Source organism: Melanostigma gelatinosum, assembly GCF_949748355.1.
Source record: "Melanostigma gelatinosum genome assembly, chromosome: 17".
Lineage (NCBI taxonomy): Eukaryota > Metazoa > Chordata > Actinopteri > Perciformes > Zoarcidae > Melanostigma > Melanostigma gelatinosum.
Genome location: NC_136650.1, coordinates 5458562 through 5479524, shown reverse-complemented (window position 1 = coordinate 5479524; position 20963 = coordinate 5458562). Strand labels below are relative to the sequence as shown.

Sequence of the window (20963 nt, the reverse complement as noted above, 5' to 3'; positions counted from 1 at the left end):
ATTTACTTACTTTTTACTTTCTGATAAATGAGTTGATATTTATTCGTTAAAAATGCTCATGTTTCTCACTGTGAAGTAATAACTCATGTCTTTCATATGTGAAACTCGTTTGTTTGGCACTTGCTTGTTTTTTAAGATCCACTGATTTCATATCAGTCTCTTTCAATTCTTCACAATCTGTAGTTGTCTTAAAGGAAGACCTTCTTTCAGTGGTCTTGGATTAATACTGCTTGCAGTCATCAGAGTATTCCTGTCAGTGGGTTTAGTGGGAATACTTGTTTGTAGTTTTTTCACCATTTTGTATTAATTTAACATCTAAAAAGTTGATTGATCCAGAAGTGAAATTTGTGTCAAAAGGGAGAGTTTGAATTATTTCCTGCTTTTCTAACTCACCACTGAACTCAAGACAAATATCAACATATCAGCACCAACATCTTAGTAGATTGTGAAACATGGCACTCAAAGGTAAAGGTAAGCTGTGCTGGGTAATTTAACACACGTGTGGATAATCATGTTAATTGAAATGAATCTGCGATCATCTGATACAAACGTAAACATTTTTTTTCATCAGCTTTAAATTCAACATGATCTGTCAAAATGTAATAATAACTTAACCAGAGAGAACTTTCATTTTCATGTTTATTTACATAGCGTACGGTGTTACAATAAAATTCCTTGTCACCATTTTATTATAAATACACCCTTTTCAACAAGGTTTGACAACCCTCTTTAAAATAAATCCTTCAAACCTTTTGAAACTTAAAAGTAAAAGAAATGCTTTAATGGATTCAACTACTTTGTGTTTGCACCTTTTTAAATGTTAGTAAATCATGCAAAGCAGAAATAAAATAGTACGGAAATAAAATTATACAGATCATATGCGTTGCTTTACAAAGGACAATTAAAATAAGTATATGCTGTGGAAAATACAAATACTGGGTCTGGTGGCAAAGCTTAAAGATCTCTCTCAATCATCAATGTACATTACATTACTATCTGTGTAAGGGGTGTGTGTGTGTGTGTGTGGGGGGGGGGGGGGGGTAAATTGTAAAAATGTAGCTATTAATAAATCAAACATTACATTTTAGCCCCGTGTGAATACTACATTCATGACATGAAGAGTTATTCTGGTTAGATTGTGAGATGCTGTAGTTGGACTGTAAAGGAGGCTGATACACCTGATAACACAGTAAACATACCAGTATGCTCAGCCAGTCATGCATCAGCCAGTGTGCAGTGTAGCACTGCACCATGTTATAATACTCAACAGCCCAGTGAAGTGTTTCAGAGTATTTTTGCAGGCATTTACAAAGCATGGTATCGAATGAGATGTCATAGAAGCAATTGTGTTTCTGTAACTGTTCGATAAAATCATGATTCAAATGGAGGTCAAAGTCCAAATTAATGCGAGGGGGGGGGGGTCGCTGGAGATGAACTGTGGAAGCAATATCTGAAACAGAGAAATTCAACATTGAACAACAACATTAGACTTTGGAGCTTAGAACCTAAATGACAGAAACGTACCGAGAAATAGTAAACATACCTTTTTAAAGTGTTCAGGAAGGCGGGCCTTGTATGAAGTCTCTGTCAGATGGTGTTAACGGTCATAATAGGCTACAGAGTCCTTCCATTTACGGGAGCTTGCCGTTTTGAGGTTCATCACGAGGTTAGCATGTCGCTGTAGCTCCGGGTTATATGACAGACAACTGGGAATGGAGTAGATAATGGGAGAGAGCATATGCGGCAGTGTAGCCCGGGAGAGGAAAGATCTTGAAGCTTGGCGTCCGTAAAGCAGACACTCTTAGTGTTTATTCATCTTCGGGGGAGACTCCTTATTCTGCTCTGCAGAGTGGCATTTATCTTTCTTTTGCTAACGTTTTTTCTCCCCAAATATTCATAAATTTACACATGTACAGAAATGCTTGTTTAGTTCAATCAGGTAATGAGCAGTTATAGTGTAACACGCACGATATTGTAAATAGAATCCTGTTTGTGGAACCGTAAGTCCTTAAACTTAAAAAAAATTATACACTTGAAACTTTAGTGATAGATATTGGAAATAATAAACAGCTCTTGTATATGCAGCTTACAGTACGGTAGTCAGAAAGTCTGATAGAATAGCATAGACTAAAAGTAAATGTGACACATAAAATAAACACAATGATTCAACTTGTATTAACGTCCTGTAATAACCACATGCAGAGCAGAATAAAAGTAGTCCATATTCTACTGAGAAGTAGGCATCTGGTGAGCACTGTAGCTTTTTTGTGTATCCTTCCCCTAGAAAATCATTGCTTGACTTTCAAACTCAGTATCGGCGGCCATAGCTTGGTGAACTAAAGGAAGAGGAAGAGAAGGTTGTTGTAAAACTTGATCCTGTGGCATCAATGCTGCCTCTTCTGGAGCCAGATCTTGAGCCGGACCGTGACCCAGAAGCGGAGCCTGACCCGCTGACGCTGTAGGGACTGTACAGGCCTTTGCTTGATTGGGATGATGCTTCAAGTAGTCGCAGACCAGTCCCCTCCTCTACCATGCTCCTTTCCATAGCATCCTTGTAAGAGATCTTCAGCTTGGTTTTAGGGCACGTGAGGTATTTTGAGTATGCACTAACATCTCGTAACTTCTGAGCAGTGCGTGCATCTAAGGTGCCCTTCTTCACGGCCTCATCTATGGGGACTCTGCTGGTAGCATCTGGTTCAATTAATCCACCGGTGAGATACTGGACCTCAAGGAATCGCTGGCCAGCCTCATAGTATAGCCAGCCTTTCTTTAGGGCTTGGGCTGCTGACATTTTGGTTTTGGTTCTTGGATCCTCAAATCCGTTGCACGCCTTCTGGGCGAGACTGATGCGGTCAACCATGATTTTATCCACAAGCCCCTTGTTCATTGCATCCGCAACAGCAAATTTCTCTCCCGTATTTGGGTCGATAATACCTCCTGTGCAGGCCTGAGCTTCCAACAACCTTTGACCTGTTATATTGTCCACAAGGTTCCTGTGCATGGCCTCTGTGATGGACACCTTCTCCAGAGTTTCTGTGTCCAAGATTCCAGCCACAGGGCCAGTTTCCTCAGTTGGATCGTTCCATGTGGTTGCTGGTGCTTTTATAGAAGGTATTGGACTCATGGGGTAAGAGGAAGAGGAGCCAAAGGAGGATGACCGTGATCTGACACCGCTCATGTTCCCAGATAGCATGTCTGCAAAGTCTGTGATGGACAGAGTTCCTGCACGGTACTGTTCCAGAGCTGACTTGTCAATCAGGCCCTTTGTGATTGCATCATCAATGTCGTACTGCCGACCAGACCTTCTGTCAATGATCATGGATTTCACAACTCCATCAGATGAGGTGATGGTAATTTCCTCCCACTCACACTCTTGCTCAGCCAGCTCAAGATAGGTCTGGTGGTCAATGAGCCCTTTCTGGTACGCCTCATACACAGACATCTCTTTGCCCGTCTCTGGATCGACGATGACAACCCTGCGCTTGCGAACAGAGGACTTGGATGATGTCTTCTTCTCGCGCTTCTTCTCTTTCAGCAGCAGAAGAGCGAGGCCTGTTTCTGGGTCTATCATACATCTCTCCATCAGTTGCAGGTAGGTGAGATTTTCCTCAGTGTTGGGGTCAAAGAAGCCCTTTGTGTCATCGGATGGGTCAGTGAGGATTTCATTAATTTCCTCATCAAAGAGGCCACGTTCATATGCTGTTTCAACTGGCAAGCGATGGCTCTCCTGTGGATCAATGATTCCACCAGTAGCAATTTGAGCCTCTAGCAGACGAATGCCATGATCTTTCAGAATGAGGCCCTTTTTCATAGCCTGGAATAGTGAGATGATCTTGCCAGAATAAGGATCCTTGTAGCCTGTGACTGCTCGTTCAGCTGAGTGGAGTTTATCTTTAAACTCTTGGCCAACAACACCCATCTCAACAGCGTCAATGACATTCAGTTTCAGGTTCTTAATAGGATCAATTACATATCCTGTGGCGGCTTGAGCCTCGAGGAGCTCAAAGGCAGTCCCTGGTCTGATCATGTTCTTCTTCATTGCTTGGTAAATAGACAGACGGTCTTTGCTAGATTCGACAAACACACCAGCAATACAGCTGGTACCCTCCAGGTATTTCTTCACCTCTCTGCTGACCTCCTCCACTGTAATGGTACCCTCTGTGAGTTCATTGTATGTCTTTTGGCTGATGATCTGTGAACGAAGCAGCTCGTCCACAGTGATTTGCTTTCTGAGACCCTTGAAGAGAAGTCTTCTATCTGCTAGTGAAAGTAGCCGCAAACCACTTGCTTTATCAACTCTACATATTTTCAGTAACTGGGCGTAGCTCTGCTTTTCATCTGCCGTTGGATCAGTGTAGCCTCGCACATCCTCAGTCAGTTCAGATAGTCTGTCGAGTGTCTCCTTGTTGATGTATCCACGCTGCATGGCAACATCTGTAGGGAGGCGGAAGTAGTATTCAGGATCAATTAATCCACCGGTGGCATTCTGGGCCTCCAAAAGCCTCAAGGCATAATCCTCAGGAACAAGGTCTTTTTTCATTGCCTGGAAGAGAGAAATCACTTTCCCGCTGTACGGATCCTTGTAACCTGTAACTGCCCTTTCAGCAGAGAGAAGTTTGTCATGAAGTTCAGGGCCCACAAGCCCCTTGCGTACAGCTTCATCCACTGTCAGAAGTTCATCTTTCACTGGATCGATCATGAATCCTGTCGCTGCTTGGGCCTCGAGCAGATTCAAAGCAACTTCAGGTTTAATCTGTCCGCTCTTCATAGCCTGGTAAATGCTGATCTTTGGAGGATTGTCTGACATGATTCCAGCAATGCAACCTGTACCAAAGAGGTACTGTTTGACTGATGGCATTTCCATGACCTCCCGAACAGTCATCTTCTCTTGTTTTAAGAGGTTGCATGTCTGTAAGTCAATAATTCGAGCACTGTATAACTCTTCAATAGTAATTCTTCTTCTGATTACATCACATGACATGCTCTGCTCTGACTTTAGAGTCTCTCTTTGGTCAATGATTTCAATGATGATGATTAGCATTCTATCCTTTGTGATTTGTCCCGAGCGATACTGCTCCATGAGGCGCAGTCTCTCCTCCACAGGAAGCATATTTGAGTTCATGATTTCCCAAATGGTCATCGTCTTTCCTGCAAAACTCTTATGAGGGATCTCAATTTGAGTGTTAGCTAGATCTGTTTCAGCTTGCTCCTCTGTGTACTGATAGGATTTCTCAACAGGAGCAGGAGCTTCAACCTTTGACAGAGTCAGGTAGCACAGACCAGAGTTGGCATCTCTTACACATTTCTCCACCAACTGTTTGTAAGTAACGCTTTCATTGGTGTTGGGATCGGTGAAGCCTTTAACATCGCCTGAGGGTTCATTGAAGGACTTGGACATTTGTTTACTGCAAAAGCCACGCTGAATGGCCACATCATTAGGAACACGATGGCTGCTGACCGGATCGATGAGCCCTCCTGTAGTAAACTGAGCCTCCAGGAGAGGAATAGCATGCTCCCTCAGGACAAGTTCTTTCTTCATGGCTTGGAATAGAGAAATTGTATTGCCCGTATACGGATCTTTGTATCCAGTCACTGCTTTTTCAGCTGAGAGAAGTTTCTCATGAAGCTCTGGGCCAACAACTCCATTCTTCACAGCATCATCCACAGAGTATTTCTGATTTCTGACCGGATCAGTTATGAAACCAGTTCCAGCTTGGGCCTCAAGTAGTGCAAGCCCAGTGTTTTGCTGCAAGACATTCTTCTTCATTGCTTGATATATGCTTAACTTCTCATTTGAATCTCCCATAGTGATGCCATCAATGCAGTCTGTGCCCTGCAAGTACTTCCGCACCTTATCAGTTTCACTAACCTCTTTAGGTGTCTTTTTACCCTGTTGGATTTGGTCAAATGTCGCCTTATCAATGATGTTGGAATCAAGCAAAGAGCTGGCAGTGACTGGTGCTCTAAGGCCTTCAAAACAGGCCTCTTCCTTTGTTTTGTCTTCTTTTTCGTCAACCATTGTTATCACAATCGTTATCAACTTTTCAATTGTCACCTGCCCCGTTCTGTACTGGCGAATCAGCTCTATTCTTCGCTCCTCAGTGATGTATTCAGAGTGTATGATCTCCCAAATTGTGACTTTTCTGCCTTTGAAAGGGCCACAGTCCAGCTCCATAGTTGAATGGTTCAAAGCCTCTTTTGTCTTCGCCTCTGTAACCTGTTTGTCTTCTTTTGGCTTTGCAGCCTTCTTTGAAAGAGGAAGCAACAGGAGTCCAGTTTCTTTGTCTGGAACACATTTATCCATGAGCTGAGCATACGTTGAATGCTCTTGTGAGTTCGGATCATAAAACACCTTTGTGTCATCAGTGTTTTTGTTCAAGGTTTTGTCGATTTCCTCATCAAAATAGCCACGCTTACAGGCCACGTCATGCGGGATGCGATAGCTGTTAACAGGGTCAATGATTCCACCTGTTGAGAGTTGTGCCTCAAGCAGCCGGATGCCATGGTCTTTCTTGACTAGGCCTTTGTTCATGGCTTCAAACAGAGACACCTTCTTTCCTGTATACGGGTCTTTGTAGCCGCTGACAGCTCTCTCTGCTGACAGGAGTCGTTCATGGAGTTCTGGGCCCACAAGTCCCGACTTAACCGCTTCATCAACAGGGACCTTCTCATTTTTGACCGGGTCGATGACACACCCAGTCGCTGCTTGAGCTTCAAGAAGGTTTGACACAGTTTCTGGTGACAGTAATTCTTCCTTCATAGCTTGATAGAAAGGCATTTTCTCCTTGGTTGCTTCATTCAGTAGTCCAGCAATGCTCGGTGTTCCTTGTAGCGCCTTCTTCACATGCTCCATCTCGGAGATCTCCTTCACTGTTATCTTGCCATTACTCAGTTTGTTGAACAAGTCTTTGTTTATAATCTTAGACTCCAACAGTTCACTGGCAGAGACTGGAGCCCTCAAACCATTAAACATGTTTTCTTTATCCTTCTCCTTGTCTTCCACAACAGTGATGACAATTTTGATGATTTTCTCTACCGTGATCTTTCCTGTCCTGTACTGGCGAATCAATTCTCTTCTTTGCGGTTCTGTAAAGTACTCTGAATTGATGACTTCCCAAATGGTGACGGTTTTGCCCTTGAATCTTCCAAAAGGCACAACAACGTTCGACGTACTGAACACGTCTTTCGTCTCCAGATCCGTGTATGTTCTCTCACTCTCAGCAGCTTTCTCACTTACCGGTAATATCAGCAGTCCTGTCTCTGCATCCTTGGTGCATTTCTCCAGCAACTGTTTGTAAGTGAGATGCTCCTGAGTGCTGGGGTCAATGAAAAACTTGCAATCATCACTGGGATCAGTGAGTTTCTTGTTCATGTCTGCATCAAACTGACCCTGCTTGTAGGCAGTCTGAAGTGGCACTCTATGGCTATTGATTGGGTCAACGATGCCGCCGGTTGCAAGCTGTACATCCAGGAATTTGGTGGCTGGCTCCTTTTCAATAAGTCCCTTCTTCATGGCCTCAAAGAGAGAGATTTTGGCTCCGGTATAGGGATCTTTGAAGCCAGTGGCCGCTCGCTCTGCAGAGAGCATCCTGTCATGAAGCTCGGGGCCGATTAACTCTTCTTTAACAGCCTCGTCGACAGTGAGGAGTTTATTTTTCACCGGATCTACGATGTAACCAGAAGCTGCTTGAGCTTCCAGGAGCATTGTGGCAGTGTTGGGAGTGATCTGGTTCTCAGTCATAGCCTGATAGATGCTCATTTTCTTTTTGGATGGAGTCAAGACACCTCCTACACAGCTCTGACCCTGAAGACATGATTTAACTTTATCAGTCTTTCCGAGCTCTTGCACCGAGACTTTTCCCTTTTTCAATTTGTCCAATTCCTTTTTGGTCAGGACACCAATGTCATGAAGCCTTTCAGCAGGAACCGTCTCTCTAATTCCATCAAATGCAAACGGTGATTCTGCAGCCTTCTTCGCTCCGTCCGCTTCAACAGACCCATTGAAAACCTTCTTTGTTGTTCCCACCACTGTCATGGCAACGAACTGCTCCTCAGGAACTTCATCAGTCTGGACTTTAATGTCCTTCGTTTCGGAGGCACCCTGTTTGGAGGCCACCTCAAGACTCTGGAGTTTCTCCCGGAGCTTCTTGTTTTCCTCTCCCAGGAGTTTTTCTTGTTCAAGCCTCTTCTTTTCGAGCACTTCCATTTCTTTCTGCTTGTTTTTCATCTCTTCTTCAGCCGCCTTTTGCTTCTTTACAGCGTCATCCAAAATGGCCTTCAGTTTCTTCTTCTCCTCTTCCATTAGCTTCTGCTGACGTTCTTGTTCATCTTTCAGAGCTTTCGCCTTGTTGACTTCATCCTCAAACTGTTTCTCAAGCTTCTTTTTCTCATCTTCAACGGCCTTTTCTCTTTTCAACAACAGCTGCTTCTCTGTGAGGAAGGACTGCTGAAGAATGGCCCTCTCTTGCTCAATTTGCTCTTGTTGGGCATTTGCCATCTATTTGGAAAAAAGTAGAAGACAATCAGTAAAATGTCATTGCATAACTTATTATTCAGACTAATAGTTCAACAATTTTGGAAATATGCTTTCTTGACGAGAGTTGGATGAGACTGACCCTATTCTCTGTATGAAGCTTAGCAAACAGACTAAACATGGAGGGAAACATTTAGCTCTGTCCACAGGTAACACCATCTGCCTACCAGCAGCTCTAAAGCTGATTAACATACATGCAAAGACCAAAGTGAACTTAACAGAGCCAGGCTAGCAGTTTCAAGTCTTCATGCTAAGCTAACATCTCCTCTTCAGCTTTTCCACCTTTTAAAAAAAATCTAACTTTCTGCAAGAAGGTGAAGAGTATTTCACAAAAAGTCCTTCAATGTTTTACTAGTGACCATTTGAACTCTGCAGTATTGTGTTTTGAATGGCATTCATATAAATTGCTGATTGTTACTTTAAGTCTCAGCAATTTGCATGAAATGCCACATGTTAACCCACAAATACTGTAGAGTGTTGACTGTGTTAATTGGAAGGGTTGTGTAAATTGATTTTACAGTGTTCATTTATGTCAAAATACCTCTTTAGATTTTTTCTGAAGTTCCTCCGCCTCCTTTTTCAGTTTCTCCTTCTCATTTTCAAGGCCAGCGATGGCTTCCTTCAAGTCACCAGCCTCTCTGGTGCTCTGCAGCCTCTGTGTCTCCAACTTCTGCACAACGGTTTCTGTAGTTTGCTTTTCTGTCTCCTGGAGACACACCTTTGCTTCATCTGCTTGTTTTTTGAATTTCTTAGCCTCCTTTTCAGCTTTTGACTGAGCATCACTGAGCTCTTTCACCCTCAATTTCAGTTTCTCCGCCTCAGCTGAAACTTCAAGCTGCCTCTTACGCTCAGCCTCTAATGATTTTTGGAAGTCCCCTGTCTCCTTATCAAGACGCTGCTGGATATGCTGTTTGTCATCTTGTAGTTTTTTAGCCTTTTCCTGTGCCTGGTTCTTCTGTTTCTGGAGCTCCTCTGCCTCAGCTTTAAGTTTGGTAGCCTCTTGGATGGCCTGCATCTTCTCCTTTAGCATTTTCTCTGCAAGTGCCCTCTGCTCCGCCAAGTCAGACTCAGTGGCCTGTCTCTGCCTGGCTGCTTCCTCAGCTTCCACAGTGAGTCTGGCAGCGTCCTCTGCCAGGCTCTTCATTTTCCCTGCTTCCTCCGCGAGTACTTTCTGTGTTTTATCTTTGTCTTTCTGCATGAGGCGGCGGTTTTCTCCCTCAATCTTAAGCTTAAGTTTCAGGAGCTCGTCCATCTGGATCTTAACTTTGGACAGTTCCTCCTCCACCTGTGCCTTTTGCTTGACGGCATCATTTACTTCACCTTTAACTCGCTGAAGCTCCTCATCCAACACAGCTTTCTGCTTATCAGTCTCGTCCAGCCGCAGTTTGACCACTGTAAGTTCCTTCTCAACCTGTGACTTCTGCTTGAGTGCTTGTTCGGCTTGTTTCTTGTGCTTGGCCATCTCTTCATCAGCCTGCTTCTTCTGCTTCAGTGCTGCCGCCTCAGCTGCCGCTCGCTTGGAGGCCTCCTCCTCTGCTTCTTTCCGCAGTCTCTCCGCGTCTTTTTGAGCCTTGGCTTGTTTTGCGGCTTCATCCTCTGCAGATTTCTTCTGCTTTTCAGCTTCTGCAGCTTTTTGTCGGAGCAGGGCAGCCTCTTTCTCTGCCTTCTCTTTGGCCTTCTCCGCTGCTTGTGCAAGCTTCTTCGTATTTTCAAACTCATCTTTCAGCTTTTGCTGGGCGAGGCCGTCTTCTTTATTCTTGCTGAGAACATCTTGGGCTTTCTGCTCTGCTGAGCTGCATTTCTGTGCTGCCTCTTTGGCCAGAATAACCTGCTTCTCTGCATCTTTCTCCGCCTTGTCTTTCTGTTTATTTGCTTCAGCAGCTTTCTTTTTGAGACGTTCCACTTCCTCCTGAGCGACTTTGCATTGTCGAGCCGCCTCTTCTTCTGCTGCAGTAATCCTCTTCACCTTCTCCTCAGATTCTTTCCTTTTCTTCTCTTCTTCAGCTGCAAGCTTTCTTAGTTTCTCAGCCTCTGCCTCAGCTTTGAGTTTGCTCTTCTGGGTTTCCTCAGCAATACCCTTCAACTTCTTTAATTCCACCTCTAAATCAGACTTGCCCTTTGAAGCTTTCTCAAAATTGATTTTAATTATGTGAATTTCCTCTTCCACCACCTTCTTTTGTCTCAGAGTTTCTTCCACGATTGTTTTTTGTCTTACCAACTCCGAATCCGACGAGCTCTTCAGGTGTGTGATTTTCTCTTGTATGTCTTGTTTATGCTGAGCAGCTTGGTCCTCCAGCAGCTTTCTCTGATAAGCTTCATCCTCCGCTTTTCTTTTCAGTCTGTCGTTTTCTGCTTCTTTGGCTTTCAGGGCAATCTCGGCTTCGATCTTCAGACGAGTTGCCTCGTTGATGGCCGCCAGTTTTTCTTTAAGTATTTTCTCGGCCTCAGCTCTCTGCCGCGCTGCCTCATCCTCCGCGGTCTGCCTCTGCTTCTTTGCCTCTTCGGCGACTGATCTCAGTCTAGTCGCTTCGTCAGCAAGTTGTTTCATTTTCAACGCTTCAGACTCAAGAAGCTGCTTGCTCTTTTCTGTGTTCGACATTGTCTGCTTCTCAGTTTGAAGCTTCGTCTGCAGAAGAGCATCCATTTCGCTTCTGACTTTGGCCAGCTCGTCTTCCAGTTGCTTCCTCTGGATTTCAGCAGCAGTCACCTCATTCTTCAGACGCTTGAGCTCATTATCCAACAGGCCCCTCTGTTGTTCAGCGTGGTCAAAGTCGGCCTTCAGTCGTATGCATTCCTGTTCTGCAGACAGCTTTTGCTGGGCTACTTGTTCTGCAAATTTCCTCTGCTTTTCCAACTCTTTCTCTGCATTCTCCTTCTGTTTAAGAGCAGCATCTTCAGCTTTAGCCCTTTTCTTGGCATCACGCTCAGCCTCTAACTTTTGCCTCTCTGCATCCTCTTGAGTCTGACTCTTCTTTTGAGCTTCCTCTTCAGCTTGTAGCCTCAAGCGGAGAGCCTCGTTGGCTTTTTGTCTCCATATTTCAAGCTCTTTCTCTGCTTGCGCCCTAGCTTTGTTAGCTTCCTCTTGTTGCTTCCTGAGCTTTTCAGCTTCCTCCTGCAACTGAAGGACGGTGCCCTGCTCTTTCTTAAGGGATGCCTCCAGCTTTGTTGTCTTCTCACTGAATGACATGGAATGGGATTGCAGCTGTGTGGCGGCACTCTTTTGTGCCACCTCCTCTACTACTTTGATCTGCCTCAGCTTCTCCTCCTCAGCTTGTTTCATGCGCCTCTCTGCCTCCTCTGCTTGCATTTTGAATTTCTGCAAGTCATCCAGTGCTTTCTGCTTTTGCTTGGCTGCCTCTTTTTCTGCCTCAGATTTCCGTTTCAGCTCATCTTCTGCATTCTTCTTCTTCTGAGTCTCTTCAGTCACTTGCTTGCGAAGCCTCTCGGCTTCTTCCTGAGCAGCTTTCCTGAGCTTCTCGGCGTCGGCAGCCTTGTCTCTGAGCTGCTGTAACTCGGCCTCGGCTGTGCCTTTCTGTGTTATTGTTGTCTCTAACTGCAGTCTAATTATGTGGATCTCCTCCTCGATTCTGGTACGACTGACTAGCGCCTCCTCCAGCTGGTGACTCTTGGACTTGATCTCCTGCTCGGACAGACTCTTCAGATGATGCAGCTCATGCTGTATGTTTTGCTTCTGTTTCTCAGCATCCACCGCGACATCTTGCCTCTTGCTGGCTTCTTCCTTCATCTTCAGCTTCAGCTCCTGGGCTTCTTGTTCCGCTTTGGCTACTGATTTAGCGTGAGCCTCCGCCAACTGTTTCTGTTCATTTAACTCAGCTTGTATCTCTGCCATCCTTTTCCTCTCCTCTTCTTTCAGTTTCTCTGAAGCTTTCTGTTTTAGTAGAAGCAAAGGGAATTGAGAAAATGTTATAGGTGTTAGACTACGAAATAAAACATGTAGGTATATCAAAATGTAAATACATGAGAATATGTTACAGCTAATTATCTACAACAGATAGTTATTTTTCATTAGAGAGAAGATACAGTACAGGGAAATGCTTGTCAAGTTAATTTAATATGTGGCACATAGAATGACTTCACAACATCACAGTCACTACACGTTGCTCTCATGCACTTGAGGTATTTTAATTGTGTACATTGTTTTGTACAATCTGTGATGCAGCCTGCTTATATTTTATGGGTTTGTTATAAATAAAATGATGTATGTAGTAGAAGTTTTGTAAAGGTGTGATGTTGCTGCTTTGGAATATTTCATGTTTGGGTTTCTAGAGGAACGTTGTTGTGTTATCAAGTCACCATTTGATATTCAGGGTTCGACTCCTCCATCTTTACATTCATACATAGCAGCTTTCCGTGAAATGTGTAGACTCATTGAGAGGACAGAGGCAAGGAATAATAAATAAATTAGCAGCATGCAACAGAAGATACCAAAGACAGCAAGTCAGAATACCCCCACCATGAAGAACAGCATGACGATGCAGCAAACACAGCATGATTTGATGTAAACTCTGACAACAAACATCAAGAGACGACTTCTGCTCTTTAGTAACATGAGCGATGCGTTGTGTAATTGTACAGATGATTGACATTCTAAAAAGGAAGGTCCAGCACTTTAGAAACCTGTCATATGTATCTCCAACAGTTATTTCTGGTATATTTGCTAGTAAACCAAATAAAATACAGTTTTACAGCTGAAACTGACAGAAAAATAATTGGCAACTACTTTGATAATCGGGGGGGATGTGTTGCCTTTCTTTGTTATAAATCATTTAAAGATCGTACTTTCGGCTGAAAGCCGGAAAGTTGCGATGGGCACGTTATCACTATTTTTTTATTTCATACACTAAAAGAAATCGATTAATAAATAATGAAAATAATTAGTTACAGCCCTAAACAGTATTGACGAAACTACCACTAAGTCCTTTAAAAGGTGCTTTTATCACAGTTATTATATTAAAATAGTAGAAATACATATATCTAGAGAATTTCATTAAAAGTTGACATGTCGCAAAGTGAAACCTGATGCCAATTGATTTGAAATTGAGACTTCTTAACTCAACAGCGAAAGGTCTCCAAAGAATCCTGAACCTTCCCTTTAGTACAGACAAGGGTCTGACACAGACGGATGACATGAACTGTGAGCTTTTTAGTTCTTTCTTTTAAATACCTGGTGCTTTGGGGTTAATTCATCTCTTAAGGGTGAGATTAATACTCATCATGACAAAGCACTGGCGAAGCAGGTCAAAAGGATCAAACACAATAGAAAGTTAGAAAAGGGTGGGGGGGGGGGGGGAAAGTAAAAGGTAAAAGTAGATTGAAAAATGATACATCTGAGAAGGCAGGCAGCCAAATTGAAGCCTTCAAATCACAAGTGTGGGTGATTTCAAGAGGAAATAAAGAAGCGGATTCTAAATCAAGCAGTTGCAAAACGTAAGTGAGACCATGGCAGATGGCTGCAGCCACATCAGAGTCATATGTGTGACTGTGTGACATATCAGCCTGTGTGACACGATCTGACTAAATACACAGTGTAGGGGGATGAGAGACGTGTGCTGTAGTGGGGTGTGATGTGCTGAAACACCAGGATGAAACCGTTTGCTTCACCACTGAACGCTGTCATTCTACAGGGAGTAACCATGTTCACGTTTTGAGTGCCAACATTTTTTGGTAGGAATTAATGACAAACGCTTTCCCGTACATCAACAGGTTAACAGGAAAAAGGGGTGGCGTTGTTTACGTGAGTAGGACTTTGGGTTTTTGACAGAAACCTGCTCCCGCGTGTGATTACCTCGTCATGCTCCAGGCGGCGCTGCGTCTCCGTCATGAACTTAATGTACTGGCTGGTGAGGGTCATCAGCTCACTGTAGCGGGTTCTCAGAGTAACGTACTGAAAGAAATGCAGTGGATTTATTTGTACATTTCTCACACTCTTTATAATATATACTTAGTCCTCAGGTGTCAGCGTTAACGGGATAGTTTGAGGTTCTTAATGACGGGGCAGCAGCAAAAACGTATTTTAGAAACCTATGGGGAAAAGAAGTGTACTCTATATATCTAGAACATTTCTTCAGCTGTACCTTGATGTCAGACAGCCCTTTTCCAACAGAGAACTCAAGCCTTTATCTGTGCTCTCCTCAAAGCCACAACAACTTTAAACTTTATTACTATTGTTAAAAGGAAGTTAGGATTCTATTGTCATATACACGAAAATTGACCACGGCATTTGACCCATCCCTGTATATAGGGAGCAGTGGGCTGCCAATGACAGGCACCCGGGGAGCCGGGGGTTCAGTGTATTGCTCAGGTACACTACGACACGTGACACGTCCCAGTCGCAGACAAGCCTTTTAACCCAGTGAGCCACGGTCACCACTGTCTGGGTGCAGTGTCTTACTCAAGGACACCATGCGGGCAGTAGGAGCCAGAGAACTGCCAGCCTTGTGATTCATGGACACGCCGCTCTACCCACTGAGCCACAGCCGGCCGGAAACAATCACTCCACCTCGTAAAACACGCGAGTGGCTGGTCTACCTCGGCCCCGATCGGTTAGTTTGCTTGTGTTATTGCGTGACTTTGTTGAATCGGAACCAACCTTTTAAAAATACCAAACTATCGAATCGAGGCAGCGGTAGACCAGCAACTCCTGTGTTCTGTGAGCGAAAATGAGGGTTTTTCGTCACAGGAGTCTGGTGGCTTTGAAGAGAGCATAGATGGATATTACGGCTTCAGTTCCCCGTCTGAAAGGTCTGTCTGACTTTTACACTCTTTTAGAAGTCATAAATAAATGTTTCTGTTTCAACAAACTGCTCTAGTGACTATGGATGAGTACCGTACCTCAGACAACCTCACTTCAAAACATCTGAAGTCTCCCTTTAAAGACATTTTTACAGCAGAGATTCATACTCAACCATGGTAACCAACTGGCTGTAAGCACATCGTTGCTCTTCTGATAAACTTACCTCTTGAATGATATCATCAGATGCACACTCCATTTTGGGTTTCTTTAAAGGAGATGCTATGGGCTCCTGGAGGGCTTTGTAAGTCAAAAGCTGGAGCTCGTAATCCTAAAAAAAAAGAAGAAAATAATCTTAAACCAAGCCAGAAAATAGAGAATAGGAGTAAAGTTTAAAGTATCGGCACATACCTTGACTGAATCAATGTAAGCCTTTGCATTTTTCTGGCAATTTTCAACCTTTTCTTTGTTTTTCTCAATCTCTTCCAGGAGTTTCTGTCAGTAAAAATAAAAACATTTAAAAAAAACAGATGTTTCACTATTTAAAAGGACTTTTTTACATTTTCATTGTATATTTCATAATCATCAACACAAAGCCACCTCCACTACAACAGCCAGTAGGTTATTAAATCAGTGACGTGCGCTGTAACTAAATCGGTGCTCTGTGTGACCACCAGAGGGCATCATGACCTAACGTCCCTTCACCCCTCACAACTCACGCCTTTCTTTTACAATACCTTCTCCTCTGCCAGTTGCTCCTTGAGAGCCTTGCTGTCACCGATGGGCACAGCTTGAATCTCCTCCTGCCTCTGCCTCGCTTCTCCGAGCCAGTGGATGAGCCACTCGTAGCTTCCGTTGTAGGAGTTCATGTGGCGTCCGAGGAGGTCGAGCTCCCGCCTCCTCAGGTCCATCTGAGCAAACACGGCCTGCCAGCGATCCAGCAGGCCGTTGACCAGCTGACGGTAATGCTCCAGCTCGGCGTCGCGCTCGCTGTGGATCCTCGTCATCTTGTCGTTGACAACCGTCGCCTTCTTCAACTCGTCCTGCAGGCGGTCGAAAACAACCTGGTCGCCCTCCGCTTCAGCGTGCATCGCCTGTCAGACCAAAGGAACAAATTCATCACCTTTGACCGCAATGCAGTCCAGTTTGTGAACAATCCTCGTATAACTTAGAGTTCAATCATAGCATAAAATAAAATATCGACATTGATCTTCCAAAAAAGAGGAAATACCTTCATCTGACTGCGCTGGTCCTCCACCTCCTTCTCTTTGGCGGGCACTTTGCTAACATCACGCAGACGAGTCTCATAACTCTTCAGTGTGTCTTCTGCGTCTTTAGTGTTTCTGATCACGACATCAATGGTCTTCAGCCTGAAATCAAAGAGGTTTGCACTTATAAAAAAAAGCACAATACCAGCTGGAAATTCACCGCGAAGCGCTCAGTCACAAAAGCCTCACTTGTCCAGGTAGACGGAGGAGAGGCCGTAGACGTGGTCCATCTTCCTCAGCGTGACATCCAGTTCGGAGCGCAGCATCGGGGCCGAGCTGGTCTGCTGAGGAGACACCAGGACCTCCTCGGTCTTCTCACTGATGGAGTTCAAGTCTTTCTTTAAGCCCTCCAACTCAGACTGGACTTTCTGTCATTGAACAAAATGGAGGTGGTTTAGAGAACTAATATTACATCCAATAATATAAATATGTTACCATTATTTTGGCAGTAAAATCAAACAGTTAATGGGAACTCATTAGGATACCCAATGAGTTTTTAAGCCCATCATAACTAAGTTTATGACGCACTGCTGAGCTTACGAACTCTCCAGGAATACTGTTTGATTTCGGTCACTAGCTTTCCTTCCTGACTGTGTTGAAGTTGTAAATCGCAGTTTTTTTGTCCATTCGTACCATTTGCTCTGCAGTCTTCAAGGTGCAGGCTTTGAGCGGCTCCCTGTCCACAGGCTGGCGGAGACGCGTCATTGTTCGGTTCTCACAACCCTCCAGCCTCAGACGGATGTCTTTGATCTTCATCAGGTACGTCTTACACACAGACTCGTCTTGCTCTCCTGGTTGGATTGAAAAAAAAATGAAAAAAAAAGTGGTGATTATGAGAAGACAAACTCTGGATAAAATAAGCCCGTTGTTACTCCAAGCGTGATTGTGTGTATTACATTACAAAACTACAGGGTCTTTAGTACAATTATTGTCTATGATTTGCGAAAGTATTAATGCCACATTGTGCACAGTAAATGTACTTCTTCATGCTTGATTGGTTTCACGTTGATTATTCGTCATAGTGGTTAATTGATCAGTTAATTGATTGAATCATTCAGTGCTGAAGATTGAAAATCAGCTGCTGTTAAACCCATGCAGAGACAAGAATGCAACGATGAGTGAAGTTAGGAGGGGTCCCAGTGAGGAACATGAAGCTGATTGAGTTAATGGATGGGATGAAACATGACACACACACACAGACACACACACACACACACACACACACTCCTGTTCAGCCAATCAGAAGCTACTACTGCACACTGTAACTGAAGCACCTTACCTGCTCTGGGTGGCACATAGCCTGTAATGTGAATCCAACAGTCAACTTACACTCAAATGACCATGGCTGAATTTCAACACACATGTCTGAGAAATGATTCGATGAGAAACCCACTAAAAGCTGAATAAGTGTGTCTCGTAACCAATGAAAGACCATGTTGGGGTGACAGGAGAACCCGCGGTGGTTCATGAAATACTAAACAGCACACACCTTGCTCTGCAGAGCTGACCATTGTGTTGTAGTGCTGGTTGGCTCTGTTGTAGTTGGACTCGACCTGCATGCGGTCCTCCGCCGCGAACATCTGGGAGTCCTGGCTGTCTCTCAGGAAGTCCTGGTAGTGCAGCTCCAGGTTCCTCAGTGCTAGACGGTACTCCTCCACCCTCAGGGTCTTAAACTGCAAGGGTGCCGATAAAGGAGGGGGTATTAAATAGTGTTCCTTCATTGAAATAAATGATCGGCAGTATAATAACAAGTAGAATGTACACTAAGTATGACTTATGGAATGTTTTTTTTTACCCTCAGTAGCGTGAGGAGACGCTGAACCAGATAAACCAAGTTCATTTGAAGTCAGATTTGTGTTTGCATGGTAAGTATGAACCTAGATATAATGAATACTTGTTTCAAATGAGGTGAAACAATAACCCTGGCCCCTTCATCTGACGTTGACTGAAGCCCTGAGAGGAAAGAGAGAAAGACAAAAGCCTGCTGATCTAAGTCTTATATAAGTCGTTTTCTCTCCTGTGTTTGCAACTTGAAGGAACATTGTGTCGGATTTAGGGGGATTTCTTGGCAGAAATAATATTTAAAACTCATGCATTTATCTAAAAATGAGCAGGTATACTGGCTCAAATAATATCATGGTTAGCAGATGTTAAAATACTCTTCTGCAATTCGCCAAGTTTGATGACGATGTAGATGCTGAATGTATGAAAGTAAATATATCTCTCCCGCCCGTCTTTGGTAACAAGTTACATTCATTGTCGCTGTGCTTCATGGATTTTATAACAACTCAAAGGCACTGGTAGTGCAGTATGCCCGGTGTTCTTACCATGGTGACGTTCCAGGTCTTGATGATGTTGATGTCTCTCATCAGGTACTGCCAGGACAGCATGCTCTTCATGTCCACAAACATCGTCTGCCATATCGTCTGCAGCCGCTGGAGGTTCCCGTCCAGTCTGAGGAGGGTTAATGGAGATCAGCACTGAACGCCACACTGTGTGCATGTGAATTTAGAGTTGAAGTGATCTCAGACGGCGACTCTCATCTCACCCGGCAACAATGTTCACAGCCTCCTTATTAGTGGGTGGAACCAGGAAGCAGATGGACGGCACGGACGCCTCGCTGCCTTTGTCGTTCAGCACCCTCCACTTGAAAGGCTGCGAGTTGTTCAGCAGAGCGCACTCGTCTCCTCTGTGGACTGTGATCTGGCAGACAATAAATAAAGATGCTCATGTCTGACTGACTCAATCTGCGACTTGATATTCCTTTCAATTGGACGCAGCTTTTGAACTCCTTCATATTCCATGAAGAATTTAGCAACTATAAGTATATTTAACAATATTAAATGATTTAATCAATTGTGGTTATATCCAAAAATATGAAACAGAATGAATGAGTTATCAATAATAACTCTGTGCAGTCAAGAGGCCTACCTCCATCTGCTTGAAGTCGCAGACGGCCTGGACGGGCTGCTTGCCCTTGATTGCGGTCGCGGGGTTTCGTGGCTTTAGCTGGACGATGGTCTTGGCCCTTCGCTTCAGGCCTTCCAGGTGAGTTTTGAATTCAGTCAGTTGCTCTCTTTCATCCTGTGAAGATTTAATAAAGTGATGTTTGATGGCATTCTCGTTTCACTACAGAGCCACGGTACGATAACAGTGTCTTGATGCGTTTGCTCAGTCAGCAACATATTGGTGAAGGAACCCACAGCTGCGTCCTGCAGTAGATCTTCCAGCCGTGTGACTGTGACGGAGCGGTCGCAGGTGTACCTCCTCTTCATTGCGTCCTGCATCTTTTTGATCTTGTCCTCCGCCTCCTTCACGTCAGAGAAAAACTAGACGAGGACCAAAGTGGGAGAAGTTAAGCTGCAGCTTTGAGAACTCGCCCTGAATACCCAACAGGCAGCAACAGGGGGTCAAACAAAAGGGCGACACGAGTACTGATGGACAAGTGAGCAATGAAGAATACTAATCGTGCTTTGAGTAAGTTAACTCTTTATTGATAAACATCAAAGGGACAGTTTTTCCACCACAAGTGCTATTTACCAATCTAGATTTTAGTGTGAGTTGCCGAGTATTGAAGATATCAGCCGATGTCTTCTTCTCCAGTATAATGTGACGAGTCGGCTTGAGGCGCTCAAAGCGCCAAAACAAATGCATTTAAAAAACTCAACAGCGACGTCTCGGTCCAGAAATGATGACCCGGTTACTCAAGATAATTCAAAGGCCTCGTTGTGAGCTCATGTAGGAACTATCTTCTTCCTACTGCTTTTTACGACTGAATTTTATTTCTTACACAGTTTCTTTAATTGTTTTTAAATCTCCTTTTCTTTTGCCTTGTGTTTTGATGCTTTTAATGGTTTTATGTGAAGCACTTTGAATTGCCTTGTTGTTGAAATGTGCTTTACAAATAAACTTGCCTTGCCTTGCCGAACTACACGCTCCAACAGTATCAACGCGCAGAATGAGGCATGAATCTAACCTCGATACCTCGATATCTGGATTGATAAACAGCACTACAGGTAAGAGGATGAATATGAATTGTTCTTGTGATGTAAGTTAGTAAACATACCTGGTAGTAGGTGGTGTTTTCTTTCAGGTGGGTTTCGACGCAGCAGCACAGCTGGAGGATCCAACTCCACTGAGTCTGCATAGCTGCAGTGAAGGCCTGAGCAGGGAGGGTAGTGGGGGAGAACAGGTGTTTTGATGAGGAGGGTAAACTAATACAGTCAAAGGCTTTAATTGAAACGTCTACAATTTGAGATGGTGTGTAGTAGTCAAGTGAGTCCTTCTCCGTCCTAAATCATCGTACCTCTACAGTCTTCCTGGCAGGGTGACCGTCCCTCAGCAGCCTGTCTCCGGTGACCTGGACATCGCTCATCTTCTTCTCCCTGAGCTCCAGATCTCTCATCAAACC

General features: G+C 44.1%; 1 protein-coding gene across 5 annotated transcripts in view; it reads right to left on the bottom strand.

The window, feature by feature from the left end:
• Positions 1-622: 622 nt before the first annotated feature.
• Positions 623-20963, bottom strand: part of pleca (plectin a) — a 78688-nt gene continuing 58347 nt past the window's right edge. For 4 of the 5 annotated variants that reach the window (XM_079288415.1, XM_079288416.1, XM_079288418.1 and 1 more), the window contains 18 exons: positions 20859-20963; positions 20619-20714; positions 19756-19881; positions 19484-19636; positions 19101-19255; positions 18880-19006; positions 18042-18225; positions 17832-17852; positions 17186-17343; positions 16742-16920; positions 16516-16654; positions 16022-16378; positions 15696-15779; positions 15511-15615; positions 14340-14438; positions 9075-12422; positions 1544-8497; positions 623-1450 (listed from right to left, as the gene is read on the bottom strand). In XM_079288415.1, the coding sequence (XP_079144541.1) occupies positions 2309-8497; positions 9075-12422; positions 14340-14438; positions 15511-15615; positions 15696-15779; positions 16022-16378; positions 16516-16654; positions 16742-16920; positions 17186-17343; positions 17832-17852; positions 18042-18225; positions 18880-19006; positions 19101-19255; positions 19484-19636; positions 19756-19881; positions 20619-20714; positions 20859-20963 (11625 nt within the window). In that variant the 3' untranslated portion in view covers positions 623-1450; positions 1544-2308. The remainder of the gene's footprint in view (positions 1451-1543; positions 8498-9074; positions 12423-14339; positions 14439-15510; positions 15616-15695; positions 15780-16021; positions 16379-16515; positions 16655-16741; positions 16921-17185; positions 17344-17831; positions 17853-18041; positions 18226-18879; positions 19007-19100; positions 19256-19483; positions 19637-19755; positions 19882-20618; positions 20715-20858) is intronic. The other variant, XM_079288417.1, reaches the window with a different exon arrangement.